This window comes from Triturus cristatus, chromosome 12 (genome assembly GCF_964204655.1).
Source record: "Triturus cristatus chromosome 12, aTriCri1.1, whole genome shotgun sequence".
Lineage (NCBI taxonomy): Eukaryota > Metazoa > Chordata > Amphibia > Caudata > Salamandridae > Triturus > Triturus cristatus.
The window spans coordinates 712,234,611-712,250,358 of record NC_140595.1 but is presented as its reverse complement, the minus strand read 5'-3'; the positions used below and the strand labels follow the sequence as shown (position 1 = coordinate 712,250,358).

Genomic DNA, 15,748 nt, shown 5'->3' with positions numbered 1-15,748 from the left:
AGCGAGGAGGAGGCGGACACCGACCCTGGGTCCAGCGAATCCTCCCCCGAAGAGATGACTTCTCCGAGCGCCCTACCAGGGCTGACGCAATGGCAACACGAAGGGGGCCCCACCCGAGAGCAGTTCCAGCAAGAGCAACAGTCCTGTCCCTCTCTCGAAGGGGTCCGGCAGCAGGCGACCGCGCAAGCCAACGGTGACCAGACCGGCACCCACTGGATCTACTGGGCCGAGGGCCTGTTGTACAGCGAACAGAAAGTAGCAGAACTCGGGGCCAGCCGCGTGTTGGTGGTCCCCCTCCGCTTCCGGGAGTTTCTTCTCAACCTGGCCCATGATGTGCCCCTCGCCGGACACTTGGGGCAAGACAAAACGTACAGTCGTCTGGTGACCCACTTCTACTGGCCCCGGATGCGGAGAGATGTGGACAACCACTGCCGGTCCTGCCAGACCTGCCAAGCCAGCGGAAAAACGGGGGGTCGGGTCAAGGCCCCCCTCCAGCCCTTTCCCGCCGTCAGCACCCCGTTTGAACGGGTCGGAATCGACATTGTGGGACCCCTGGACCCCCAAACCGCCCTGGGCCACCGCTTCATCCTGGTCCTCGTGGACCACGCCACCAGGTACCCGGAGGCGGTCCCGCTCAGAACCATAACGGCCCCTGTGGTAGGCCGGGCCTTGATGGGGATCTTCTCCCGAGTGGGATTCCCCAGCGAAGTGGTGAGCGACCGCGGCACGAACTTTATCTCCAGGTACATGCGGTCCCTGTGGCAACAGTGCGGGGTCACATACAAGTTCACGACCCCATATCACCCTCAGGGGAACGGACTGGTTGAGCGGTTCAACCGAACATTGAAAGGGATGATCCAGGGCCTGGAAGAACCACTCAGGAGGAAATGGGATGTCCTGCTGCCCTGCCTCCTGTTCGCCTATCGGGTGGTCCCGCAGAAGTCCCTGGGGTTCAGCCCGTTTGAACTATTGTATGGACACCCGGTCCGCGGACCGCTCAGTCTGGTCAAGGAGGGCTGGGAGATGAAGCACCGAGGCGCCCCTCCTGACGTCTACCGATACCTCCTGACCCTCCGAAACCAGACCCGCAAGTTCCGAGCCCTCGCCGAAGCCAACCTCGAGGCCAGCCAGGAGGACATGAAGCGGTGGTACGATCGCAACACTTCTACTGTAGAATTCGAGCCAGGTCAGAAAGTATGGGTCATGGCCCCGGTCGAACCCGGCGCCCTCCAGGACAAGTGGACCGGGCCCTTCAAGGTGGTGGAGAAGAAAAGTCCCGTCACCTACTTGGTCGATCTGGAGTCCCCCCGGAACCCCCTCCGGGTCCTGCATGCTAACAGGCTAAAACCCCACTTCGCCCGGACCGAACTGAGCCTGCTGCTGGCGACCGACGAGGGGGGCGAGGACGACTCCGAGCCCCTGCCCGACCTCTTGCAATCCGACATTCACGATGGATCGATCGAAGGGGTCCAACTCGCCTCGTCCCTGACCCCGGAACAGCGCAACGACTGCCAGCGATTACTGCGGGACTACGCAGCCCTCTTCTCTCTCACCCCGGGGGTGACCCACTGGTGCGTCCACGACGTCGACACCGGGGAGAACCCCCCATACGACACAGAGCCTACCGGGTGCCTGACCGAGTGCGGGCCTGCATCCAGGCCGAAGTAGCGAAGATGCTGGCCCTGGGGGTCATCGAGCCTTCCGACAGCCCGTGGGCCAGCCCTGTCGTCCTGGTGCCCAAGGCCGCAGCTCCCGGCCACCCCCCGGAGTTGCGATTCTGCGTAGACTACCGGGCCCTGAATGTAGTAACCAAGACAGACGCACACCCGATACCCCGGGCCGACGAACTCATCGACCGCCTAGGGGCCGCTCGCTACCTGAGCACGCTGGACCTCACCGCCGGGTACTGGCAAATCCAGCTCACCCCCGGCGCCCAAGAAAGATCCGCCTTTTCGACTCCGGATGGGCATTACCACTTTCGGGTGATGCCCTTCGGAATGAAGAACGCCCCGGCCACCTTCCAGCGACTGGTGAACAAAGTTTTGGCCGGGCTTGAGGCCTTCAGCGCGGCCTACTTAGATGACATTGCCGTGTACAGCAACCACTGGGCCGAGCACCTCCTCCACCTAAAGGCCGTCCTGGCCGCCCTCCAGCGGGCCGGGCTCACAATCAAGGCCAGCAAATGCCAAATCGGCCACGGATCCGTGACCTACCTGGGCCATCAAGTGGGGAGCGGGCAGGTGGCCCCCCTCCAAGCAAAGATAGATGCCATCCAGACCTGGGAACCCCCCACTACCCAGACCGCTGTCCGGGCCTTCCTGGGCCTCACCGGATACTACCGACGGTTTATTCGGGACTATGGGAGCATTGTCGGCCCCCTCACAGAGTTAACGTCCAAAAAGCAGCCCAAGAAGGTACACTGGACACCCCGCTGCCAAACAGCCTTCGACACCCTCAAAACAGCCATGTGTACTGCTCCGGTGCTGCAGGCCCCGGACTACCAGAAGGAGTTCGTGGTACAGACGGACGCCTCCGAGTATGGGATCGGGGCCGTTCTCTCCCAAACTGACGAAAAGGGGCTCGACCGACCAGTGGCCTTCATCAGCCGGCGACTACTGCCCCGGGAGCAACGCTGGAGCACTATTGAGCGCGAGGCCTTCGCTGTGGTGTGGGCCCTCAAGAAGCTCCGGCCCTACCTCTTTGGCGCCCACTTCCGGGTCCAGACCGACCACCGGCCCTTCCAATGGTTAATGCGAATGCGGGGCGAGAACCCCAAACTGCTGCGATGGTCCATCTCGCTACAAGGGATGGACTTTGACGTCGAACACCGGCCCGGCAATGACCACGCCAACGCCGACGGCCTGTCCCGCTTCTTCCGCCTTGACGAGGAGAATCCCCAAGGAGATGGGTGACTCTCCATGCCTTCGGCTGGGGGGGACGCCTGTTGGATCCGGCCTCGTGGCGTGGTCCTTAACCCCCCCTGGACTGTGGCCGTTCCCCGCCCCGGCCTTCACGGGCCACCCGTCTGAACTGCTCCAAGGCCCTTCACCTGGAACTGCACGTGGTCGCATGCTCCTCAGGGCTCCGCCATCTTGTTGGCATCTACGTCACCCCGTACCCCAGCCGGAGCGGCCCCGCTCAACCCGGCCTCGACCCCAGCGAAGCCCCGACATCGAGGCACCACGGACTGGCCAGGGGGTGCCGCAGGAACCATTCATCGCCCCCGGCGGAGGACGGTCTCGTTGGGACCCCCAACTGTCCTCCCCTCTCGAGGTGTGATCGCCCTGCAAACTCCCATGGGCCTGGCGCCTCTCCTGCTGGGCGTCTGGCCACCTCCACCCGGCCACTCCGCCCCCTCGAGCGCAAGGGTCCGGACATCAAAGGGCTCCAGACCTATATCTGGGGCGACCCCACCACAGCTCGGCAGTTGTATCCCGGAGTCGAGAGCCCTGCTGATCGAATCGCGGCTGACCCTACAGAGAAGAACTCTTGTCGGAACCATCACGAGCCCTGCTGACTGCGTCGCGGCTCCCTCTTGTGAACCTTTCCTGAACCACCTGGAACATCGGAGCCCTGCAGACGCCGTCGCGGCCCCACCTCGCTGAGACCTTCCTCGGAGCCCTGCTGACGACGTCGCGGCTCGAGCTGAACAGAAACCACCTTGAGAGCCCTGCTGATTGAATCGCGGCTCTCCACGAACTGTACGCCAGAGCCCTGCTGACGCCGTCGCGGCTCGACCCCTCCGAGATCGGAGGTCCTCCAGCTTGAGGATACGAACTGGGCCCCAGGTACCCTCGTACCACATTCCTGCCAAAGACTGTCCCGCTACCCCTACCCTTCTAAAGAGACATTGAGACTTTTGGTGGATCCCTCGATCCCTTCGTGTAAATATTGAACTCGTAACCTTTTATTGATGATAAAGAATTGCTTGTCTTGAGACAACCTCCTTGAGTCCGGTGTGGTGGTGTTACTGTGCTAGTACGTGATAGGAGAAGGATCTCTCAGGAGACTTCTCGGCAGCGCTCGGCTACTTCGTGCAGTGCGAGGGCCCCCCCCTTGGTGGTCTCACCGACTCCTCGGGGTCCGCCTTCCAACAAACCTGATGTAAGCCAAGGCTGAGTTAAGCACACAGCAGCTGAACATTTAAAAAAAAGTGAGTGACCCTGTAGCCCACACTCCAGTGACACAGGGAAACAAGCATTTGCAATACAATAGGTCTCGCATTCCCGCAAGTTTGAGCTATAGGCTTTGTAAATGACACTGCCTTTAATTTATGTTTTGGGTTCTAAAACATAAAAAAAACAGGCATTGTCATTTAAAATACTAACAGCTTAAACTCTCGCAAATGCGAGACCTATAGCATAGCAATGGAGGGACTTCTCGACTGCTTGTTAGATTGTAAATATCAGAGGAAGAGACCGGCCTGCGATGTCTTCAAAGTAGTGATACATTTTGCAGTGAAGAAGATGGGCAAGTGTTGTAAATTACACAGACACAAAGTGTGAAGTGAGAGTTACATATGATCCGAGCTAAAAACACTAACAAAGTGCTTCAACACCTTTCGCACTGTGCTTACACTGCCGCAGTTCAAGAGGAGGAGCAGGAGGAGGGGGCTAGTTCCTGTCCTCTCCGTGATTTGAATGTGCAGTGTGGCATTGCGTAATGTCATTGCTATCTTTGGCCTAATAAAAGCACTCCAGCTGTAGTAGGGCCCTGGCTTCACCTCCTGGTGCAGGGCGGGCTGTGCTTTATGGCAAGCATGGAGGGGATAGGGATGGTCTTGGCTGCAGCTCCAACCTCATACCGTGCCCCTGCTATTACTAATGAGCCAGAGGCGCTAAGGTGCTGGTATTGGTATTGTCGGTGGTGGTATTAGTATTGGTGGTGGTGTTATTGGTGGTGCTGGTGGTGGTATTGGTGGTGCTGGTGGTGGTATTGGTGGTAGCGGTATTGGTATTGGTGGTGGTGGTATGGGTATTGCTTTTGATGGTGGGGGTATTGGTGATGGTGGTACTGGTATTGGTACTGGTGGTATTGATGGTGGTAATGGTATTGGTGGTGGTGTTGGTGGTGGTGATATTGGTGATGGTGGTTTTATTGGTGTTGGGGTATTGGTTATGGTGGTATTAGTGGTGGTGGTATTGGTGGTGGTGGTGGTAATGGTGGAGGTATTGGTACTGGTGGTGGTGGTATTGGTGGAGGTGGTGGTATTAGTGCTGGTGGTGGTATTGTATTGGTGGTAGTGGTATTGGTGGTGGTGGTGGTATAGGTGATGGTGGTATTAGTGGTGGTGGTGGTATTGGTGGTGGTATTGTATTGGTACTAGTAGTATTGGTGGTGGTATTGGTGGTGGTGGTATTAGTGATGGTGGTGTTATTGGTGGTGGTGGTATTGGTTGTGGTATTGTATTGGTGGTGGTATTGGTATTGGTGGTGGTGGTGGTATTGGCTTGGTGGTGGCATTGGTGGTGGTGGTATTGGTGGTGGTGGTGGTATTGGTTGTAGTATTGGTGATGGCATTGGTGGTGTTGGAATTGGTGGTGGTATTGGTGGTGGTGGTGGTGGTGGAATTACTGGTATTGGTGACTGTGTTAGTGGTGGTGGTGGTATTGGTGGTGGTATTGGGGATGGTGGCATTGGTGGTGGTATTGGTGGTGGTGGTATTGGTGGTGGTGGTATTAGTGGTGGTGATTTTGGTGGTGGTATTGGTGGTGATATTGGCGGTAGTTTTGATGGTGGTGGTGGTATTGGTGGTGATGGTGGTATTGGTGGTATTGATGGTGGTGGTGTTGGTGGTGGTGGTATTGGTGGTGGTGGTAGTGGTGTATTAGTGGTGGTATTGGTGGTGGTGGTATTGGTGGTGGTGGTGGTATTGGTGGTGGTGGCATTGGTAATAAAACAGGCTTTTGATAACAACCCTCAGGTGGCTTTAGTACAGATAACATGTAACACAGATGTGCTGTTGTCAGCTTCAGCCCATATGCACAGGATTATGTTCTACCTGGAGTTCACATAACTTTCGGTAATCCTTTCTAAATCCATTTTACTTGGGGGGGAGGTTTAAAACAGACACAAGATAATGCCACGTTGAAGTGATTGAAAGCAGGTGCCCGTGTTACGGGGGGCGCGTTGCTCCTTAAAAAAACACAAGCGGCTTTAGCTGAAGAAGCGCATGTTCGACCTGCAGCAAGAGAAACTCAATAAAGTAAATAGTGCTTACAGACGAAATAACAGGTCCCATGTAACAACCACAGTAAAAGGGCTAGTCGCCATGGGAGGGAACAAATGAAGACACGGCTGTACTAAAGAGGGACTAACAAGCCTATTAACGAATCCGAAGGCATCATTTACGAAAGACAATGACACAAGCCAATAGAAAATATGGGAGGAGAGTGGGAGTGGCTTCTCTCCCATACTCTACTACAGCAGTCTCGCAGAGCGAGCAGCTCAGGCGTGCTGCTTCTAAGCTCAACCTAAAAAGGACCTGATCACTCCTACTAATCACTACACAGTATGCTGCCATCACCGTGCTCATGCTGCTCAGTGGTAGCCTGTCACCACTATGAAGGCAGTGCTTTTGGCACCATTCCCAGTCCAAAAAGTCTGCAAACCATGAGACTAGTCTATGTTATGGCACACATAAGTGATCTGTGTTTGCCTATAACACCAAAAATTGGAATTAGGGATCCAAACTACAGTACAGTTGGGCACTCAGGACAGGGGTACACGTATTACCAGAGAAGACTTGTCCATCCCCACAGACGTGCTCCCAATCAGTTGGTGCAAATCATGTGAAAACTCAAGTTAAAATAGTAAATGAATCCCACTTACTATAGCTGGGCAATGCATATGATTGAATTAAATAATAATTAGACCAGATCAATATTTTGTCTGCAGATATTTATGTATGATATTTTGGCTGTATGTATTTTTCCCTCTATATTTATGTGGTCTATTATCACCTCAATCCTCTATGGTGAAAGCCTAAGTAAAATTGACAGTTATTACAGAAGTTAGGTTTGTAGTTGTGCTCACAGCAGTTCCATGATCTTACCAGAAATCAAAGTGGGTTGTAGCTACAGGGAATGACATCACATGATTTTAACTTTTCCAAAAGATTTCCAATACCTTTTATTTTTTATTTTTTAAAAGCCTGTGAATGGTTAATGCTGACCTTCAGTGGCCGTATGTACAACTGGAAGGGCATAGGTCTCCTGTACTGTGAAGCAGAGGGAGGGACAGTGAGCTAAAGAAAAAACAAGGCATCACTCGGGGGTACCTACCACCTGAAAAAATTGTAACTGTGCAATTGTTATGCATAAATATGCAACTATGAGTAGATCTATCCCTAAGTCCGATCCCATGAAGCGGGAGGGACATCGGACAGAGAGCTACTTACAGACTATTGTGATGTGGATGAGGAACATTGCGACTTGTTGAGCTGCGATATTATTAGAACGCATATTCATGTAACTATGTGCTTTATTAAGGATGCCCTGTTTGGGTTAAAGACATCTAGGGGATATTTGGAAAGCTGACCTAGGAATGCATTACACATGTTGCCTACCATTGGCTTTGTGGTTTGCAATTCACATTTTCTGGCTTTCTTTTTACTGGCTTTATTTGCTTTAGGCTGCCCAACTTGAGTTAGTAGCTCTCATTGTCCAAACCTTGTTTACTGTATTCTTCATTGAACTCACTTTCTGTAAACAAGCCTTTAAATCTTGTTCTCAACTCATCACATTTGCTGTGCATTCAACGACAGAGATCAAAATTTAGGCTCTGGCTTCCAGGGAGCTAAGTGTGTATGTTGTTTCTCTGACTTCAAAGTGAGAGAATTTATATGACAATCCTGCTGAGTACCTATGTAAGAGGAGAAGGTGTAGGGTCTTCTTTTTTCTAGCACCCATCGTTTGTGTGCAGTAATGTAATGGTCTTGTTAATTGAAAATGTGTGGGATGTAATGGCAGCGTGCTACCACTCTATGCATACTCCACACTACGCCACCTCACTCTATGTCTTTCCAACCTGCATACCACTCCATTTCACTATACAACATGTCACCCCACTCTTTAAAGTTCCACTCTAAGACACTCTGCAACATGCCACTCGACTCCAATCTACGCCACTTATTTCACAACACAAGATGTCACTCCACTCCACACCAATTACCCCACTCCAATCCACCCCACTCCAATCAATACCACTCTACTCCGATTTACCCAATCTACACCAGCCCACTCTACTTTGTTACAATCTACTCAAATGTACTCTACTCCAATCTACCCCATTCCAACCCACTTCAATCAATCCCACTCCACTCCAATCTACTTCATTCCGATCTACCCCCCTCAATTTACCCACCTCACCACAATCTACCCCACACCACTCCAATATACCCCACTGCAATCTACCCCGGCCACTCTACCCCAATCTACCCCACTCCACTCTACCCCAATCTACCCCACTCCACTCATTCTAACCCGATCAACCTCACCCATTCCAATCTATTCCACTCCACCCCAATCTACCACACTCCACTCAAAAATCTACCGTCACTCTGCCACAATCTACCCCAGTCTGCCCCACTCCAATCCACTCCAATCTACCCCAACCCACCCTCTAAAGTACATCAATCCATGCCACTATACTACAATCTACCCCACTACACTCCAATATACCCTTCTCCAATCTACCCCAACTCAGCCACAATCTACCCACTCCAACCTACCATAATCTACCCCACACCACTTCAATCTGCACTAAGTACAGTACAATTGTGTAATTCTACAAAATATTACTTAGGAAAGCACTTAAGCAATCTGCAGTGGGCACATTAACTAACTGAGCATTCCCAGTAGATAAATGTATTCCCCACAGATTGGTTTAGCTTGAATTCATTTTTCATTGAATGCCTGTATTATATTTTCCGGTCTTGTTCGCACACTTGGACAGTCGGATATTACACTAGGTTCTTGGGTTTTGTATTTGAGGTCAGGCAGAGGTTAGGTCTGGCTAAGGTCGTGAAGTACAGAGTGGCTGTTTTGCAAGCTTCCTGTAGGCTCAGGGAAGGAAGAGTGGTGAAACCGATAACTGTTGAACGGGGGTGGGTGGGGGAGTATAGCGGTGGAATGGGGGAACACGGAGGTGCAACAGCTGCAGAGTGGGAAAGGGATGCTCTGGGGTGAGAAACTAATGAAAAGAAACCAAATTGGAGTGTAGAAACTGTGAAGGAACGGTAAACTGTGGAAATAAGTAACTGGCCAGAAAATGAAAGCAGGGGATTCAGGGTCTGCAAGCAGAGACAGGAGGGTGGAATGGCATGGAATGAGAAAGATTTGTGTTGGGAAGAGGGCATCAGAAATTATGAAGGAGTTAAAGGTAAAAACGGAGCAGTGGGAACGAGAAAACAGTTCGCCCAGCAAGAACTGGAGAGGAACAAGTGAGGAGAGCCGGCGGCCAGGGAAGAGAGCAAGATCTGGACGGGTCAGGATAAAGAAATCGGGGCTGTAGGAATAATACCACCTGGGAGAGCAATCCAGGAAGGTGCGAGAATGGGGTTGCGTGATGGAAAGCAGGGCGAGACAGAAGTAACCATCAAAACTGACCACAGGGAGCTCGAGCGATGGGCACGGTGCGCTGCGTCAAACACCCCCAGTGACACAAAAATACCGTTGGTCCCGCGCGCTCGGGCCTGCCCTGATGCTCCGATTTTTAGCTCCGGTCCCTGGCGTTTGGAATTCCTAAAAATTACGACTGTGAACGATAACATACTTGTAACCATGTGTAAGTCACAGGCACCTCACAACTTCTGCGCACGCGCCCAATTTTATCAGTTTGATGTTCTACTTACAGCCCCTGGAATAAAATCAGTTCCAAAGTGATCGAGAAGGCGCTTTTCCCCCTGGCCCTGGGAGCCCACCAGGGTGATAGAGATGCGGTCAGTAGTCTTGGCCCGAAGGGTACTGCTGGTCTCCACCTGTATCTTGTAGGCAGCCATGTCTGAGGGCAGCTCTGCGGTTCTGGGTCACAGGGACTGAATCCCTTCCTTTTTAAGGAAGGCAGCTTCCCCTTTTACACCCAAGGAGGCCGCCCTTGATTGCAACCAGGTAGGTGCATCCGATAACGGACTTGGAGACAATTCAAAGGCTGTTGGTGACCACCACTCTTTCCTGCGAAGAACTTGTTCTGGGCAAATTCACTAGACCACGATCACACATTTTGTGAACAATATTTACTCCCTTGTTTTACCAGCCTACATCGAATGGGCATTGAACCGACGCCTTTAGTGCATTAGTTAATTAAATCCATTGCAGTGAATTAAAAGTGAAACAATACATAAAAATACAAAAAAATGAATCCATTTCATATTAAAATATGTAGATAAAACAGATAACATTCACAACGGTCAACACAGGCTCGAAGAAATTCCTACTGCAATATAAAAATGTCCTTGGCTCCCTCCTAACGGCTACAATCAGAGATTGGACACTTTTAAGTAAAGATCCAGTATTATCACAGGTGAAATAAAAGTTTGCTGCAGAAAAATCTGACGTAACCAGAATCAATGTGCACCATTGATTCATTCTTAGAAGAGCAAAGCTTCCAGATATCAGCATCCTTGGAAATGGTGCCCTGGCTCAATTCTGAAAAGGGGATAGGCATGCATATAAATTGATACATTTTTTCAGTGGCGGTCCATCTGGTAAGGCGGAAGAGCGTCACCCCACTGCTCTCGGAGCAGTGCAAAATGAAAAAATAAAATGATAATGACAAGTTATTTCTGATCTTATGTTATGTAATGTTATGTTAACGGGTTTTATAGAGCGCAACAGCTGCCTCAGCTAAGAGGCATCCCGGCGCTGAGCAACAAAAGAGCCGTACGCATAAAATACTGAAGGCCTACAGGGAGGGGAACAGAAATGTCTTAATGGCTTTCCTAAAATGAAAGTAGTTAGTAAGCCCACGAATGCGGGCCGGCAAGGAATTCTACAGAATGGCAGCTCTATTGCGAAAAGAGCGCCCATCCGCACAAACTCTTTTCACCTGGGGAATCACTACCAGACATTGTCCCATAGATCGAAGTGATCGTGTAGGAGTATAAGGTAGAAGAAGGTCAGACAGAATTTGGGGAGATGCCAATTTCAGAATTTTGAAGGCAATACACAATGCCTTAAACTCAATTAGCCTGGCTACAGGCAACCAGTGAAGGCGGCGAATTGCACTGGTCACTGAGCAATATCATTTTATTTTGGTATCAGCAGGTTGGGTGGGGTGGGGCTAGGCTCCCATGAGGTCCTGGATGAGGAGTGGTTGCTGCACTCCAAAGTGGGCATGACTGTTTGGCCTGGCCTCTCGGGCCGGCCAAGCAATCATGCACACTTTTCATGTTCCCACCAGGCTGCATTACGCCGCCTGGTGGGGAACATGCCGGCCTCCCATTCCCCATCTGAGCACCGAGCCACAGCACTCAGACCAATCATTAGCTTAGGGGCGGGAGCCTGCATGCTTCTTGCTCCCCCACAGAGAGACAACGAGGGACAGCGGCAGTGAGGAGGTAAGTGGGTTTTTAAACATTTTGTACCACCTCCCGTGACCGTCCTCCCTCCCGCCCCTCCACTCTCGGTCCCTGCCACCCGCTACTGAATTCTTTACTCTAGTTTTCACTGAAGTTTAATGAATATTTAAACTTGTTTTTAACGTTCATAGTGGGAATCTATGATACAACTGAAAAGTTCATATGTAGACTGCATCCAGTTTCTGCTTGCACCTCCCCACAATAACTCGTCTTTTAATAAGATTCTTCAATTCCTGGTTGCATTGCCAGCCCAGACATTAGCCAAGCTCTTCTGAGTAGTATACACCATCAGCTCGGTCCAGACAGTAATTGAAGAGCCCTCCTGACCATCAATGGCTTCCCAGATAATACTTTCCAAGGAACCTTCTTCACATTTCGAACCTTGACAGAACCTCAAGAGGACAGTTTTAATTGCTGTGGTCTGGTTCACCAGGTCAAGCTCAGCCCTGATCCGAGGAAGGGCTTAGGATCCTGAACAGCCTTCGAAAGGGGCTTTAATGAGTGGGATCAAGTATTGGGACAGGTCTCTCTGAAAAGACTACCTGACCATAACATAGAAAAGGCAGTAAATTTGGTCGAACTATTCTCAAGTCAGGCTCGTCAGTCAGATTCTCTAACTTATCTCTGATCCTCCCGAAGCCGTAAAACAATGAAAACAATGTTCTTGATAGTTGCTAGATAAAGGTATGTGGAGTCAATCATACTCTTCCGTAACCCGATAAAATTGAAAGTAGGCAGGGGTGATAAAAAAGTACTACCTACTTGTCAGAAACCCCAGTTTTTCTTCTCTCTACTAAAGAACGCAATGTTATTAAGTTGTTGTCTGACTGAAACGCATAAGCTATTGGGGTCATTTTCCTCGGATGTCCCAGGGTCCAACCTCTTATGACTCTGCAGAACTGGGTCAAGTAAAAGCTCGTCAGCAGTCAGCACTTGACTCTGGTAGCGATGCCAGCCAGCCAAAGCCTTCTCATGGAGAGAGTACGGGGGTGCTCAAGCTCAGAACTCAACAATCACTCAGCAGTGCAATAACAGACTGTAGGAAAGTAGGATCTGCTTCTTATGGTTACCCCCACTTTTTGCTCCATGTGAAACTGTTTTTGACTAGTCTGATAGGGATCCTGCTAACCAGGAATCCAGTCTATCTGCTTTCTCCTAAAACTGTTCTGTATGTACTTAGGTACACCCCAGATTGGATACTGGGGTACCCTTGTCAGTCCCTAGTATATGGTACCCATATACCCAGGGCATAGGTACCCCACAGGTCTCCCATGGGCTGCAACATGTATTATTCCACCCATGAGAGCCATTGAAAATGGAACTACAGGCCTGCCATTGCAGCCTGTGTAAGTTGGTGCATGCACCACTTATGAAAGATAAAGATTTACTCAGGGATTAATTTGTAAAAAATTAAGTGCCTGGGCTCTGACCGGGAGTCTACTGCAGCTTGCACCACCCATCGTCGCCAAAACAACTACTAACCATCTCGCTCACATGTAAATGTGACAGTTCAGATTATTCCAGGTCTCCAAATCTAAAGGAATGGCTGGGGAGGCAGGTATGAGTAATTTTTTCATGTATATTGTTTTCCTAAACAACTGTTATACTGCTCATCTCTAAATTAGATGAGCAGCGCCACCTTGTGGCAGACTGCCCTAAGTGTGGTGTTGACAATTAGGTGCCGAGCACCGGAAACCAATTAAGCGCCGGTGCTCAGCACCGGAAAGCTCCGGCTCAAATTAAGCCCTGGGTTTACTATAGCTAAGGGTCACTGCACTTAAAACCTATAAGTCACCCCGATAGCTGGCCTTTACAATCCTGAGGGCAGGGTGCTTGGTTCTAAGTGAGAGGGTGCCCCTGCATGAGCAGGACACCCCTGCAGCCTATGGAGTCCATTCTGCCGGGTTGTCAGTAAAGCAGCCATATACTAACACAGAGAGGCATTACATGACTGCGCGATGACCATCTCGAAAAAGGCTGCAACGCATCTTATCCTGTTTGGTGTCAAACATGTTGCAATCCTACCCCCATACCGGTGTGGGAGGTTTGATTCCACCCACCGGGAGAGCCCTCCATTAGGCTCTCAGTGTTCCCAGTACCAGCCTTCTAGTACCGGCCAGCACAAAATGGTTGCTGCCGACCAGCGACACATTTCTGCCCTCCTGCTGCTGAGCCAAGCTCGAGCAGGGGAAGGCAGAACAGTAAGCATCCGGTCACAGGGAGGTGTGACCACCTCCCAGACAGGATTTAGTGTAGTAGGGCTGGGTGGGTGTGCTTGCCAGCACCAGAAAGTCTGCATGAGGGGTACATTTGGTGTCCCTGATGAAGGCTTAGCCGAAATGCGTTGTGTGAAGTGTGAAGAAAGTCATCATCACTAGGGTTTTGTCTTGTTTCATGTATATATATACTTTTGGTTATGTTACATGTCAGTATATGTACATAATTTTGTGTATCATTCAAATAACACAGTCATTTTAGAAATCATTATTGTCTATGTACATCCTTTTTTGTATCAACAAAATAAGAGCTAATAGGAATATTTATCTATTCATATAAAATACTATAAAATAAAAAGAAAAAATATTTTGTCAATAAAAATTGTTAGCTTCTTTCTTATCTTTATATATATTTCCATTAATGCAGCACTGGGACATTATCTAGAGTTAATATATGACTTTTTGCACACTTTGTTTTAAACATCCTTTCCCTTCCTTCTTACCCTTTCTGATTTTCCCTGCTAGGGTGCATTATCATTTCTGCAGGGGCCCTCTATTTTCAAAACTAAAAAAAACATAGTCCAGTTCAAACCATTCCTGGGAGCTGTTGGCCCCCTCTCTGGCGTGAAAGTGGACAAAGGACATGGAAGTAACCTCTCCCCTGTCCAGGCCCTCCCCTTGGAGGGTCCCCAGAATCTTCCCAACCCTCTCCTTATGGCACTTAAGCGCTTACCTGTAGGTCCCTAGATTAAGTGTGGACTAGATTCAGAACTGAAACAACTTCTACCGCATGGGCACTCTGGACTTCACTGGACTTCGTTTGGGCCTGACTTTTTCTCCCTTTCAGTCTGCTGCCTCGTCTGTGCCCATGCACCACACAGGATGTGTGCAGGACCTGTGAAGCATACAGGATACTCAAAGATAATCTCCCTCGAAGTGAAGGAGTCACTTCCCTTCATTCTCAGGCATCTCAACAATGTTGACCGGTCTGCTGAACCAGAGTTCCTGCTTACTCTGAAGGGTTCAACAACACAGGTGGTGGTTATCTACGTCTGCTGAGGCCCAAGCTGCCCTCTCACCAAGTCTGAGGTCAGAATCCCTCGTGGGGGCTGCATTAACTGAACCCCTGTGCACCGCATACTTTTACAAGTACATATGCTTGTTGGCAACTCTGCGACAAGTGCATTGGGCTCCGGGTGGCCCCAACCTCCGTCAACTTCTTGAACCAAGACCTTCAGCCAAACCATCTCGTAGGGACCGTGGCCTGCTCCTTTTGGAGAACTGCTTGAGGTCCTCATGCGATCCCTGTGTCTCTGGCCTGTGGGTCCCATAGAGGGTCATCTTTGTTTTCCTTGGGCTCCCCTGATTTCTCGGGGCCTGTCCTGACTCACCTGCTTGTGGTGAGTCTCCTGGACCTTGCGGGTCCCGACTGTGCACTTTCTTGATGTACTGCGTGGGTTGTATTTGCCAATGTTTGCTGGTGCTTCCACACAACACCAACCCCTCAGCACTCGACATCCTTGCTTCCCAGCCCTGGTCATCCTCAGCATCACCTGGTCCTCGCAGCTGCAGAGTCAAGGTCACCGCCATCCTTCCTGAAGCACCCGACATCGGAGGGCATCCGTCTTCGAAGTCTCCTGGTCAGTCCGAGTGACATAGACACTGTCCCCTCTGCTTTCAGGTACTCCTCTTCCAGAATCCACGTTTGCATTTCTCCAGACATTTTCTCCTCTTCCAGCACCGGCACTTTCCCGAAGTCCTCCATTGGGTTCAGCTGAGGTTTCTGATGCCACTTCACAACTATGCACCTGGCTTCCCTGAGATAGGTAATTTGGGTACCATGGTATCCATTGGTGGGGTGGCTCTCCAAACTTCTGTCTTCCACAGGGTTTCTTCAGGGTCCACCGGGAAGGGTCTCTAATCTTTAAAAATCCAACCGCAACTTGCTCATAGAA

At 50.6% G+C, this 15,748-nt stretch overlaps 1 protein-coding gene across 1 annotated transcript in view; it reads right to left on the bottom strand.

The window, feature by feature from the left end:
• LOC146780373 (hydroperoxide isomerase ALOXE3-like) overlaps nucleotides 1-10,022 on the bottom strand; it is a 325,955-nt gene extending 315,933 nt beyond the window's left edge. Inside the window, exon 1 of the mRNA XM_085638942.1 lies at nucleotides 9,853-10,022. Coding sequence (XP_085495068.1) covers nucleotides 9,853-9,999 — 147 coding nt within the window. The 5' untranslated portion in view covers nucleotides 10,000-10,022. The remainder of the gene's footprint in view (nucleotides 1-9,852) is intronic.
• Between the last annotated feature and the right edge of the window lie 5,726 nt (nucleotides 10,023-15,748).